The 14,173-nt window shown below is 45.8% G+C and overlaps 1 protein-coding gene and 1 long non-coding RNA gene across 4 annotated transcripts; one reads left to right on the top strand and one right to left on the bottom strand.

The window, feature by feature from the left end:
• The first annotated feature begins 137 nt into the window (after window positions 1-137).
• Window positions 138-9,610, top strand: LOC307222987. Of its 2 annotated transcripts, none has more exons than XR_013841936.1 (3): window positions 138-244; window positions 1,976-2,129; window positions 8,901-9,610. It is a non-coding gene; the product is annotated as an uncharacterized lncRNA (long non-coding RNA). The 2 variants fall into 2 exon arrangements; XR_013841937.1 differs by lacking the exon at window positions 8,901-9,610 and adding an exon at window positions 4,308-4,440.
• AK2 (adenylate kinase 2) lies at window positions 2,122-14,161 on the bottom strand. 2 transcript variants are annotated; one of them, XM_079988621.1, is made up of 7 exons: window positions 14,000-14,159; window positions 11,597-11,722; window positions 9,617-9,727; window positions 8,192-8,286; window positions 6,984-7,056; window positions 5,809-6,004; window positions 2,122-2,898 (listed from the first exon to the last, which is right to left on the bottom strand). In XM_079988621.1, exons 1-7 carry the CDS (start codon window positions 14,105-14,107, stop codon window positions 2,891-2,893), a joined length of 717 nt encoding a protein of 238 aa, XP_079844747.1. In that variant the 5' UTR covers window positions 14,108-14,159; the 3' UTR covers window positions 2,122-2,890. The 2 variants fall into 2 exon arrangements, with proteins under 2 accessions (XP_079844747.1, XP_079844746.1); XM_079988620.1 differs by lacking the exon at window positions 2,122-2,898 and having other exon boundaries at window positions 5,641-6,004; window positions 14,000-14,161.
• Between the last annotated feature and the right edge of the window lie 12 nt (window positions 14,162-14,173).

The raw sequence follows: 14,173 nt of genomic DNA, 5'->3' as shown, positions 1-14,173 counted from the left end.
GCATGTAGAAGGCACAGATTCTAGCCCTGGCATCTCCAAGCCCCCTGTTCCCCTCAAAGAGCTACAGTTTCCAGGGTGATTTAACAAACCCAGAGAACTCAGAGAATTGTAATTCTGGGAGCAAAATAGGGGACCTTGACAACTCTCAGAACCCTTTAAAAACTACAGCTCCGAGGATCACCATCCTTAGCTCTTGATAAGCCTGTAGTCGTGACAAGAGCCAAAAAGTCTCAAGCTGCTCCAGGTAAGGGAGCCTCATTTTGCATGATGAAATCCCAAATGACCAAGATCTTTCAGTTTCTTTAAGTTACTTGTTGCAGCTTCCTCCATTTCTGGCTGCTTGATTTGTATTTATAGCCAGACACAACTTTATTATGTTCTCTGTGTGTGTAATTATACATGCATGACAAATGCCCTTTAGACACTTGTCCTCTAGTGTCAGTTTTTCTATGCACAGTGAAAACCAGAAGCCTAGATCATCTGCTCCCATAGGTTCCAAAGCTTGTAAATCCTATTGGGAGCACTTGCCCTGCACAGGAAGCACCAGCAGAAACCAAGGAACTGGGGACCTATTGTTCTTGAGATGCCATGACAGAAGGTGCATTTCTCTCTGTCTCTGGGAACTACAAGGTGAACCCTGGAGTTTGCATCTCCTTTCCTGGGTGAGGGTCTGGACCAGCAGCTCCCTGTTCATCTGTTCAAACATCACTTGTTTTTTCACTAGAACTCGTAAGATCTGGACACCTAATAGACACATGGAATCAAATTTGCATAAAGGTCTTCAAGTGTGTTCTACCATTCAGCTTCAGTCTCCAGCCTCAGGTTATAGACTTGCAGCCCCCAGCCCAGTGGGGGACTTTCTGTAATAATGAATAAACCATGAGTTCCAGAGGAAACTGCATGGAAGCAACCTTGTGCCTGGGAGAGATATATATACAAGGGGATATTTGGGCAAATATTGCTTCTTGCACTACCAAACCCAACCCTTTGGGTTCTGAGCAGGCAACAAAAAGCCAGAAATAAGTTTTCGCCTATTTCAGTAAGAAATTTCCCACCCTTTTCCAGCGTAAGCTGAGCCCTGAAGGTCTACTCCAATATGGAGGTCTTGCAATACTTCTGGAAGGTGTTTAGTGCAGTTGTTCCCAAACCTTTTCCCCACAGACCACCTGAACATCGCTGAGGGTCTTGGCAGATAGTTTTAGCAAGTGTAATATGCTGTGCTAAATGCCATATTGTTCTTAATTGTATTTGTATTGCTTCCTTTATTTCTTATATATTGCATTTTATAAAAGAGATACAGGCAACAATACAAATAAAAACCAACATGGACACTTAATGCAATGCATATGCCACTTCTCTTCTTCAGCCACAAATCCAGACACTCCATGGGCCAACCTGAACGGAGCTTTTCCTTGTATGGGGATGGATATTTATTTAAATTAATGGGCAGTCGATTATTCAACCAAAAATTTCTGTTTGTAAATTTTTAGCACCCTACTCTAGTAGAATGAACATAGATGAGGTTGAGCTTAGGGAGACTTTATAAAAAGTATAAATAAAATCCCACTGATAAAGCTGTCAGGTGGGGAAGAGCCCAATTCCTAGCCTCAATGAGCTGAGGTTTTCCTTTCTGCAAGTGTGCTGCAAGTGTCCAGCATTCTTTTCTCACAGTGGCCAACCAGATGCCTTTGGGAAGCCCACAAGTAGGACCTGTGTGCAACAGCGCTCTCCCCAGCTGACATTCCACAGCCATCGCTATTCAGAACATCAGTACCTCCACCACTGAAAGCGAAGCACAGACAAACATGTGGACACTTGACAAGTCCTGTCCTGCCCACAGCTAGGATCACAGACCTTGCTATCTGCAAGCCCCAAGTTAAATTTTCTCTTTGAAGTATCATTACTTCCTTTCCTGCCCCACCCCCCACTTAGAACACAGCTGGCTGTGGTTTATCCTTCTGGTTTCTCTCTTCAGGGTTCAGGTTGCTATCGGGGTTTAAATCTTCCCTGAAGCCTGTGCAGGACCTGAGACTTTGCAAGAGAAACACGTCACAAAGAACTTGAGCCTATTGCTGCAACCAGCCTCCCACAGTTCCCCACACCCAAAATCAAGGGACAAAATTGTTCAGGTACAAAAGTGACAGCCATTTTATTGAAGCAGCAGGTGGGCCCTAAAAGGATGGCAAGTAAAAGAACTGGAAACTGCAGTTGTTTGAGGGCAGGGGGAGTGTTCTTGGTTCTGATCTTTCGATATTTAAGTGAATACTACGCTGAACAGTAAAGCAGGCAGCACTGCCCCGTCCAGAAGGTGACGACTTCAGATGCCAATTGCTGATGCAGGAATTCTGCAGCATCTCTGCAGCGGGAGTGATTGAAAGAGCCGTTATACCTGAGGCCAAAATTGTCCACCCCAAGTGGAGGCTACGTGGAGAAAAGGCACAGCAGAAACAAGGACTTGTGCACAGCTGGAACTCCTGGGCTTAGAGAAGCCTTTGAGCAGATTTCTTGCAGTGCATAGTCTGCTAATTTCTGCGCTGTGCCTCCAGTGAACTTCCTAAATCACTGGGGCCATCCAGGGAAAAACAACTGGGTCCAAGATAGCTTCCCCTCCCTGCCAAGTTAAATTTTTACAATGCAACTGTCTAGAGTCAGAGCTATGGTGATATCCAGCCTTTACAAGCCCATTTCAACACAATACAGTACACATTTTCCTCCCTAAATTCTGGTTTGACTTTCTTAAAACAAAATTCCTGTCAAGTTACCCCTTGTGCTTCCTGCCCCTTTCCTTGCCCTCCCTTCCTTTGCCCCCTTGGCTTGAGGGCAAAAGGGTGAGGGTGATGAACATGCAGCATTCGATCGTGTTCTGTCCTGTCTCGTCCACCTCCTGGATTCATGCGGCTGAAATGAAGACAAAATATAAAAAAAGAGAAATGGTCCTTAAGAACTCAAAAGGAATACTTCTTTATGGCAGACAGAGGGGGGATACGAAATCAAGGAGGGGGTATTTAACACACTTGTGTATTGCCCTTCATAATATTTATCCCAGGGTAGCTTGCAATGCAAATTAAAACAAAAGAGCAATAAGGATGATGGTGGGTGGCGAACGGACTGGCAGCTGCAATGGAGCTAAATGGACTGGCCTGTCCTTGTTGGGAAGTTCTTGTTCTTAGGCTCTCTTAATAAAACCTCCATCCCCTACAGGAAAACTAGCTCTCCCTTCACTATTAGATTATAACGGCCTTCCTTTAGAAGGCCTCAAAGGATTCCCAGTGTACAGACCAAAGCTGCTTACGCTCAAGGGATTGTTCATAATCTTAAACTAACAAGGCACCATCAGTGTCTCAGAGACGGCAACAAAAGCAAGCCTCAGACCAGGTGATTTGCAAGCTTGATTCAGTTGCATCCATCTCCAAGCAAAGCCACGCAATCTGTGCCCCCAGAAACCTAAGCACCTGAGTTCTCTGTTTGAATAAGAGATTAAGGCAAGAGCAGCCATAGGTTGGTTGCAAACGGGAAAGGGTTGCAACCCCATGGGATGAATGGGTCTTTTTAAAATCACAAATTCTGTGAAATGGGCCTCCTCTTGGAAAGAGATTCTCTTTTCAATAAATCACCATTTTGAGAAGGTGTAATCAAGTCCCATTCTTTTGAATCCCATGAGAAAATACCATCAAACATCTGTTCTGAGAAAAACTTTACAAAAACAAAACAAAACATTTTGAGGGGTGAGAATGGTATGTCTCCCCAGTGCCATCAGATAATATAGTGAGACAAGGCAATTTAGATTTCAGGACTGTTATCAGGCCATCAAACAAGCAAATATTTTCGACTAAACTACATAATTTCCATTGTGAATTTTCTTTTTTTCAAAGCTGCAAAATGCCTCTCAATATACTCTGCAGTTCAATGGGTTAAAGTGTTCTTCTCACTGCTGCGATCCTTCCGCAGCGAAATACTATTTCAGCCTATTTAATCAAAAGAGGAGCACAGGTCTTTCAGAAGAGTCATTTGGGAACAAAAATGCATTTAAGAACAATGTAAGAACAATTAAAGGAAGGATAAAAAGAGAGAAGTGGAAAAAGACAAGGACACAGGTCAGTGGACAGGCACAATGACTTCCCTCCCCCCACACCCACCCGCCAAGGGCACTCTATACTTTACAGTCCCTGATCTATCAAGTCAGCTACACATACACAAGGACAAGAGAGCTGGAAGGTTGTGAGGCTAACTGGCAGATATAAATGTGACCCCAGAGTTAGGCAGCAACATCCATGCATGCTAGAATTTGCACCTTTATTGTGCTGCAGCAAAACACAGGAAAAGACCCCGGCAGCCACAAGAGCCAGGTGAAGGCGAGCAATGTAGCTGTAAGCTGGCATGATGAGCCCCGCAGATGGAAGCACATTATGAAATCAGAGATCCCTCCCCCACCCTCTGCACGCCAGCAACATTGCCGCTCGTCTCAAGAAAACTCAAGTGCATCTCAAGCATATCACAAAGGCAGGTCAAGTTTGAATGAGAACAACAAGGCTGCTTCAAAGCAAGATTGCAAAGGGGAGAGCAGGGGCTCCATTTCCAGATCACCTCACTGAAAGGCAAGAACAGGCTCACTTCCAGCCAGCCTTCCCCAGCCTGGTGCCCCTTGCCTCCATGTTATTTTGGAGTACAACTCGCATCAGTTCCAGCCATGCTGAGAGTTGCAGTCCACACCATCTGGAGGGCACCAGGTTGAAAAAGGCTGCCTTAGCGGAATACAAAGTCAATTCTCATGAATAAATTAAGTGTGCCAGTAATACAGGGCAACAGCATCCAGGCTCTGCCAGACCATTGTTAAGTGGGTTTTCAGTTTCTTCACCACAAATACAATCTGGCCCACATTCTGGCGCCACTGCTAACCTGCCAGAGGAAGGTAAATGGGAGGGAGTGTTGATTGTCTTGCACCTTTGCCCCACGGTGGCACAATTCAGCACAAAGCCTAGGAACCCTCCGTCTGCATTCTCACCTTGTCAAACCAGTCCTCATTTTGCCATCTTATGCAAGTTATGGCTTGTACATTAATATACTAAGCCACAAGCACACACACAAAACTTATGAAGAAGTTATGCAGAGTAGATGCTTCCACATATGGGCTTCCTATTTCAGGCTTTCATCATGAAGTTGTAGAAGTATGGGATATGCACCGCACTTCCAGTGATGTGCTGGTTGTAGAGTTTCCGCTTGGCCCGTGGAAGAACAGGATGTGCCCATGTCTCTTCACACAGGTGCACACATCTGTGCTGCTTTTGCACACCCCCTCTTTAAGCTGACATGGCATTTAATTTCCTGCAGTTTTAGAGCCAAGGACTCAGGACAAGGCCAGCCAGCAACTTTGCTTCCCGCCCACAGCCGCTAGTTTGTGACCTTCAGAACTCCTACAACATCGCACCAGGCCACCCGACATGTAGGCGGAACAGGAGAAGTGGCAGCAATTTTCCAGTTTAACCCTGTCGCCAAGATGAGTAGCAGAGCGCTTTCACTTTTGACTGAACAGGCGCAGCAGCCTAGTTCCCAGGTTCTGGAAAGCGGAGCGTGAAGCCGCTGCGCCCCCTGCAGGCCACCTGCACACAGCCACAAGCTCTTCAAAAAATATATGCATACAAATCGGAGGAAGCGCGACATTTCCGTTTAATGGACAGTATATAAACAGCCTTCCTCCCTTGCAGCTTGACACCTCTCCTACGGAGCTTGCTCTTGCAGACCCCAGAAGACAGGAAAGGAGAAGGAAGCATCAGACAGGAGAGCCCTAAACAAACATAACCAGGTCTTTACATGTTGCTTTTGAGAAAGCTGCCAGGATGCTGGCAAAAACCACATCAGGGGACTGGGAAGCATCCACAGCCGTATGGATGCCACGCCTGCTATAGTAGTTAACCAGCGGCGATGTCTGGGTGTGGTAAGCCTGCAGACGAGTCTTCAAAGCTCCTTCGTTGTCATCTGACCGGCGTATCAAGGGCTCCCCGGTGACCTAACCAAGAGCAAGACATAAAAGCAGGGGCAGCTGGTGATTTGGACAGCAACACCCATGCCACCTCTGAACACTGGCCATGCTCATCATAGCAGGCCAAAAGGACCAAAACTTCAGGATACTGCAAGTCGCGAGAGCTGTAAAAAGCCTTAGCAAGCTTAAAACCTGATGCTACTAGCTTGATGACTCCCAGGAAATCTCAGGTGCTATTCCAGTTTCCATCAGAGCCGGCCCAAGATATCTGGTGTTCCAAGCACCTAAACTGTCCAACTTAGGAGGTGCCCCCCATTATTCCTTGTACTGTGGCAGAGAATGCTGGGATGCAAACTCTGCCTAGGGCACTTTGCATTAAAAGGGGGGGGGCAGCAGAATTCTGTCCTCTCATTTTGCAGAATTTGTTTTGAAGTATTTTGTTTAATTTATTTTGGTGCTGCTAACCATTGGAAGGGACCAGAAGCTATTCCACTCCCTCAACCAGTGGAAATATTGTTTCAGTCTTCCCTTTGGATACTGAGATGTTGCCTACACAGTTTCAAGCAGTCTTTCACAGCCAGGAAGGCAGGAGTCAAATACGTGCCCCCACCGCTGCAAGACACTGGCCAGGCTCTGGCGAGTGAAACAGTCCCACAGGTTCTGCTTTGGATAACCCCTCCCACTCAGCCCAACAATTCTGCGGAAGCTAGAGGTATGTTCAGATCTGCACTTCTGATTCGATTAAACTGCAAAATTATCAGAGGATTCCAAGTCTAAAAGCAATATCCATCAAGTCAATTGGGAATTCAGTTTTGGTTCTGAATGAATGACCCAGTCAAGACTTAACTGCAGACTGAAGCCACAGCAAGACCATTTTTAAAAATTACAGTATTAAATTAAAATAAATTAAGTAAGTCTATCCAGCCTACTGAAGGCATCACAGAGCAATCAAATGCATATTGAATGAAGCCCCAAAAGGGAAAATCAAAATGGGAAGGTTACATACATCATCCTTCATGTGGACCTTAGGAGGATTGAATTCCTCATGGTATGAGCGGCCACTTGCTGGGTGGATGAGCCTGAAAGACACCACAGCAGTCAGTCAAGTGCATTTCAGAGCAGGTCAAGGGGAGGAGTTATGGAGGAGAATTTTCTTCAGAACTAGGACTACAAGCATTTGGATCAGGCATTAGTGCTAATGCTGCAGCATCAGTGAATCTAAACAGGTGGTCAGTCCTTGGATGGAGACCACTGGTTTTTTTTTAATTAAAAAACACCTGTATTTATATCCCACCTTTCTTCCATCAGAGAACACAAGATGACAACTCAGGATTCCTCCATCCAGACAAACCATATTTAAAACCCTCTTAGGTTCAATGTATAGCTATGAAATAAGTTTTAAACGGGGTTTGGAGGGGAGACACCATAGCAGTGTAGGGAACCTGTGGCACTCCAGATGTTGGTGGGAATCCTGCTCCCATCAGCTTCAGAAAACAGCATTGCAGAATGCATCATGTGCCCTCAGACAGTGCCCTGGGACCTGTTCTCCAGAACAGGAGTTGCCAGTGTGGTGCCCATGGGTGCAAAGGTGTCACTGCCTCTTCCGTTATGAGATGGTAAGCAGGGCTAGTGGAGGTTGTACATGGAGCGGAAGGAGGAAGCTGAAGGAGTGGCACTCTATCCCACTTCTTCCTTCAGCTTTATGTGTTTTTCAATGCTCAGGTTAATTCTACTGGATCCAACTTTTAACCAGCTCCCTTGGAAAAGCACGCTTTCTCTCTTTCTGTCTCTTATGGGGGGTGTGTTTGTGTGTGTGTGTGTGTGTGTGTGTGTGTGTGTTAGATTTGCAGGAGGGGAGAGATAAGTGACCAGAAGAGATTGTACCCATGGCACTCACTCAAAAACACCAATGTTCCCACAGGCTTAAAAAGGTTGGTGACACCTGCTGTAGAATATGCAGAACAAAAACATAAACTTTAATGGCTGGAGTGAACAGAAAAGATGTACTTTTTCAACAAAGGGTTTCTTTGTAATTCTCATTAGCACTGCAATCAAGAGCTATCTGCTCCCCACACATTGCACAACACTGCACTCCTAGTTTTGTTTTATAAAGATTGTAACATGCAGCACCTAGCTTTTCTGAGTGGCTCAGCATATGGAAACATCCCTCCCCACCCCCCCACCCCAGTTTCCCCCAAAGGAAGTGGCAGTTACCGTCCAGTGATTCTCCGGATGAGTAAGGAGTCAGCAACACTGAATTCAATGACAGAATCTAGTTTCTCTTTTCTCTTTTCCATGAGCTCATCCAGCTGCAGCATTTTAAGAGAATGGAAAGAAGAACTATTTTTAAAATGCACAGAATGAGTGGATTCAGGCCTAATAAAATCTCCTCTGAAACAAGAAAAATGAAGGTAGCTGGACCCTCAGCAGGCCTGGAGCTCAGCAATGGAGCCCAAACTGAGCCATTCCAAAATAATGATCTCCATCTATGCGCCCACATTTTTCCAAAGAGAATATACACCTCCTCCCACTTTACTGTGGAGTGTTACAAAATAGCTCCCTTCTGTAGTTTGCAATCCACTTCATCAGATGCAGAAGTACTGGCCTTAGTTGTAACTCATGGTTGCTGGGGAAGGGAGTGTGGTCTTTGCCAGCAGTGAGGTCAAAATGAAGTGAAAGGGATAAGTATGTCATTAACAGTGACCATTCAGAAAATTAAGTTGTTGCCGATAACACAGACATCCTGGGCATTGACAAGCCAATTAACCCATGCCCTGTGGTAAATATCCTTTGTACAATAAGTGTTGCCAGGGTCCAGACCTGGTGGCAAACCCAGATGCCAGCTCTGTCCTTGTTTCTACTCTAGCAACACAGTCACAGTAACTTCCAATGTCAAAGGTTCATTCACTTGTTCGTCTTCCAGTTTGCTACATGTCGTCCTCTGGCAGCAATGCTCTTCTGCATTCTACACAGCCAAGCTCAACAGAAAAGAAGAAAGAATGCAAACCTGACATCAGAAATGGAAATATACAAAAACCAGCAGGGGAACATTTCAACTTCTCAGTGCACTCTGTGTTCCGACCAATATTTGTCCTACTCAGGCTAGGCTTGTTGAAATTAATGGACATGACCAGCTTAAGTTCTATGAGTAGAAATTACTTCGCTACCATCTTATATAACTGACCTTAAGGCAGCTATGGTGGAGCAAATAAATTTCAAAAGGGGACTGCACTGTGAAACAATTCATCAAGAGGTTTGATGCCATTGGTCACGGGCTACACCAGGACAAAGGATTTTAAAATCACACTACATGTGTTAGCCAAGAGCAGGATGGCTGCACCATCAGCAAGTGTTTTGTTTTGTTTTGTTGGTTGGTTAATGGCCAGTATTAGTAACATATGTACTTTTCTGCTTTTCGTTTCATTTTATCCTCAAGTGTTTACAGTTATGCACACACACCTGAACTCTGGATAACACTTCATCTGATGAAGTGGGCTGTAGACCATGCAACCTTCTGCCATGATAAATCTTTAAAGTGCCACAATGCTCTTGGTTGGTTCTGCTGCCACAGACTAATGCAGTGGAAACTCTTATCCCCAATCTTAGAAGATCCAAGGGCAGGTATCAGGAATCACATACCATCTCTGCTTGTCGCACTGTGCGAGGAAACCCATCCAAAAGGAAACCATTCTTGCAGGAGGGCATCTCCAGGTTTTTGTCAATCAGCTCCACCACCATTTCATCACTCACCTTACAATTTGGAGTGGGATAGGGGGTGGGGTGGGTGGGGGGGGGAGAGAGAGAGAGAGAGAGAGAGAGAGAGACAAAAATGAAGTCTTGATACAGTGTCACCAGCATCTCAAACATGCTTACCCTACCCACAATACCTTTTTCTTCCAAGAAGTCCTTGTGGCTATAAAGTAAGTTTGAAACTAGAAGTGCAAACACACTAAAGGATCAGAAAACAAGAAGGCAGAAAGGATAGCTTTAAGACCTTGTGTTGCACTCAGGATATCCCAGTTTATGCAAGGGCTAGAGCAATATTGCACCTTTGATTTCAAAAGAGGAGCCACAGAACAAAAGCAACATCCCCACAATTGCAAGCCCTCTCTATTCAAAGTGCACCACAGCACAGAAATTGTGCAGCCTGAATGTGGCTGGGGGTGGAAGAGGACTGTCAGTGTCAAGGGTCAGTGCTCTGGTGTTCCTACTCCCAGCTAAAAATTGAACTAAGTGATCTTACGATCCCTCCCACCTATAACTTTCATTAAAGCTTCAAATTTTAAATTTCCATTTATTCCTATGCACCAGGAATACATATATAAGTTTCTGATGTAGTTCTCAGTACTGAAAAAGCTACTGTTATCGCCCATCTCAAGACCTGGGTGTGGTATGCAGTCTATGCAGCTTATTGGCTCCAGGTAAAAAAAACACATTATCTAGAATATCCAGCCATGCCCACAGTGCTCTTGGATGTCTTAGGCCAGTGATAATCACAGTGGTGGCTTGAACGGAACAGATAAGCATTATCCATCACAGCCATGCTCTAAAACTGTAACTCTGAACAAAGTCTTGTTTGGAAGGCCACCAGCTATGACACAACAAAATGCAGGCAAACAGAAGCCATCCACATGCAACCCTAACCATGTCAATGAAGAAGTAAATCCTATTCGATTCAATAGGGCTCACAGTCCTAAGTGAGGTTAGGACTGTGGTCCTAGACACCAAGTCTTGGTCTAAAGATGTCTACAAAGCAAACAGAGAGGGCAAAAAGGCATCTTTTATCAGTTCAGCTGCTGGCATAAAACTGGAATATGTACACGTTGATCCAAAGTATTATTTTTAAAAGGTCAAACAGCAGCTAAATGACCTAAATTAAAATGACAGAGGTGCATTTGCAAACCTGGTACCCTTCTGATGTTTTGACTGGGGCTGACAGATGTAGAGGTCCAAAACATCTGGAGGGCACCAGGCTAGCAAAGGCTAGTCTAGACTATTGCTAGTTCAAATATTTTTTGTTGCTTCAAATAATGTCCTTTCATTAAGGTTTTAGACATGAAACATTTCACACACTGACCAGGAAAGGATGGAGATGGACGGAAAGGAAGCCATAAAACATTTGCTTCCCACCAATTCTTCTTAGTTTGTAAGCTAGACTGCTTTTATCACAGCAATCAGGAAATCTAAACTGTACGATGAAAAATTTAAAAGGTAAAGAGGCACTCAAATTTCTTTAGCCAGGAACGCCAGGAAAACTACTTGAACAAAAAAGAAAAGAAGGCAATGCAATTGGAACACCAAGCCTCACTTCCTGCAACCAGTTCATAAATCAAAATCCATGCCCAGGGCGATGTGTGACACGACTCCACTGGGCGGTGTGCTGAACGTGTCCACAGAGGTTCTGTGCTTAACTCCAAAACTCCGTGGACACGTTCAGCACACCACCGTTTCCAAATGGTTTCCAATTCTCAGTCACATAAATCAGAGGCCAAAGAACAGCATTACAGCATCAGCTGGTGCCAATACTCAATTTACAGAGCAGTTTCCAAAACCACAGATGCTATTTAAAGAATATGGCCAAAGGGAATGGCTCAGTGGCAACGACCCCTCTGTACCTACCAGCTTTCCAGCATCCATCGTCTGCTTCAGCTTTTTGCCCAGCGGCGAGCCAGAAGCCACCATAGCTCTCAACATGTCGCCTGTCGCCAAGTGACACACACAATAGGCCTCAGCTAGCCGAGGGGCCTGCACGGGAAAGAACAAAGGAAACTTTAGGGGGAATTCACAGAGTAGCAACTGTAGGAAATAATTTTGGTGCATATAATTGAATTACATAGAAAATATGTTCACATGACCACTACAATACGGTAGAAGCTTTACTGTGCCAGGTGTGTGAATGTACTTTTTGCACTAAAGCCTGCAGCGAAAGTTGGACCACTGAGTCCATCTAGCTTCGTTCTCTCCCAGCCCTACATGGAGATGCTGGAGATTGAACCTGGGATCTCCTGCATGCACAGATGCTCTACTATGGCCCTCCCCCTGTTGGAAGAAGGAAGCCTGGATTATAAGAATTGCTTTGGGGAATAAACAATGACTCAGTGGTGTCAGAGATTGCTAGTGAGAAAGGGATGCAGGATGAGCGTGTGAGGGAAGAAATGGAAACCCCAGTAAGAACTAAGAAGCAAGTAAGGGAAGGCAAAGATGGCCCTAGAACAGCTCTGGATAATTTATACTGGATTTTAGGATTAATTGAGTCATAGAACCAGTAGAGACCTAGGAGGTCACCTAGTCCAATGCTTTTCAGCTGTCTCCATATGTTGCTGGACTACAAACTCCCAGCACCTCTGACCACTACTAAACTATCTGGGGATGATGGGAGCTGTGGTCCAACAACCTCTGAAGGTCAATCTAGTCCAACTGCTTTTCAATGCAGGATGCAACTACTTCATTTGTGACTGGCAGATATACAGTATCTGCTTAAATGCCTCCAATGAAGGAGATACCGCAACCTCCCAAAGCATTCCTCTTAGGAAGTCTCTCCAAAAGTGTAGTTAAAATCTTTTCCCCTGAAATTTCCACCCCTTGGTTTTAGTCCTGCCCTCTGGAATAATGGAGAACAAGTTTGCTCCTCCAAACTTTGAACTTCCATCCCCCTCAAATGCATCAGAGTGAAAGTCCTTCTCCCGCTCTGATCAGATATGCTAACATGTTTCCTAAATTGTTGATAACTGAAGCACACTCCCTCCTGCATTAAAACTGGGAAGCCCACTTCACTCATACAGGGATTTTCCTTTTCCTTTTGGGAATGACTGGAAGGAGGCAAGTCCAGACCACTGACTCATGCAGAGACACAAGGATCAGTCGACTGACAGCAAAGAATTCTGCTATCAGGTGCGATCAAGTGGCATCCAATGCAGATATGAGGGAGCCTGACAGGGAGGAAGCAAAGTCAAAGCAGTGAGCGCATACACAGACACTGAGGACAACCTCCTCTGATGAGCACTTCTTGCAGCAGGGCAGCCATTCCTTCAGGGCATGCTACTTTGCCCAGGCCCACAGTTTTTATACACTAAAGAATGCTGATGGTTTTTAGACAGGCAAGCAGCTGAAAGCCAGTTTTGCAAGAAATTATTTCAGACATGTGATAGTGCCCCACCCAGCACTGTACAAAGGGCAAGCTGCTTGGCTTGCAACAGAGCAGAACTTAGATTAGTTGGGGCAAAGGAGAGAGATGGTTTTTTCACACAGCAAATAAAGTCCTACCCCAAACAACTTTCTGTTTTTGACACCCCAGCTTTAAATGCAGCGGCTTACATATGTTGCAACATCTGAGGCTGCACATCTTCCACAGGAAGTAAACAAGTAAACCTTCCCCCACAACATGGGATAGAAAAAAGTCCCCACAGCTTCACACACCCTTTTCTTTCTTTCAGAGTATGGGCATGTGTTGTGTAGTGGTTAGTTTCAGACTAGGCCTTGGGAGCCAGGCTTCAAATCCCTGCTCAGCCATGAAGCTCACTGGATGACCTTGAGCCAGCCATTGCCTCCCAGTCTAGCCTACCCACCTAATAGGGTTGTTGTGGGGATTTAATGAGGAGGGGGAGAAGCACTAAATAAATAAATCTCACCCTACGCAACAGCTACTCCTGGCTATGGCAGTTTTACTCAAAACTAAACAAAAAACTCGGCAGTTCCGTTTAAAGTAGTACTAAAGCCCTACAAAGCAGGAACTTGCGACAAAGTCCTATTCATTTGTGGGGGGCGGGGGGACTTGCTGGAATAAAAATGTTTCCGGGAAATGTCCTGCGCTGGAAAGGGGGTCCCTGCACAGCCTGGGAATCCCGGACTCCTGGGTTCCTTAGAGGAAGTGGGGAAGGGGCAAAGAGGGTCGACTGGGGACCACGCAGTGCGGCTGCTGGACCCTCCACAGCCAAACGCGGGAGAGAAAAGGGCAGGAGCGCGGGAACTGGGGAAGTTCCCTCGGGGAGGGGCTGGGCATCCCGGACGCCTGGGTCCCCTCACCTGGGTCCCCTTCCCCGCCCCAGGCGGCCCGAGCAGCACAGCCCGGATGCCTTTGCGGACCCCGCGGCCGAGGCTTCCTTCCGTCCCGCATTCCTTGCTCGGAGCCATCGCCGCGATCCTCCTTTGCCGCCTGACCCCGGAGAAGGCGTGCGGAGAGGGCCCGCCCCCTGCCGG

This window comes from Podarcis cretensis, assembly GCF_951804945.1.
Source record: "Podarcis cretensis genome assembly, chromosome: 8".
Classification (NCBI taxonomy): Eukaryota; Metazoa; Chordata; class Lepidosauria; order Squamata; family Lacertidae; genus Podarcis; species Podarcis cretensis.
This window is presented reverse-complemented; position numbering and strand designations above follow the sequence as displayed.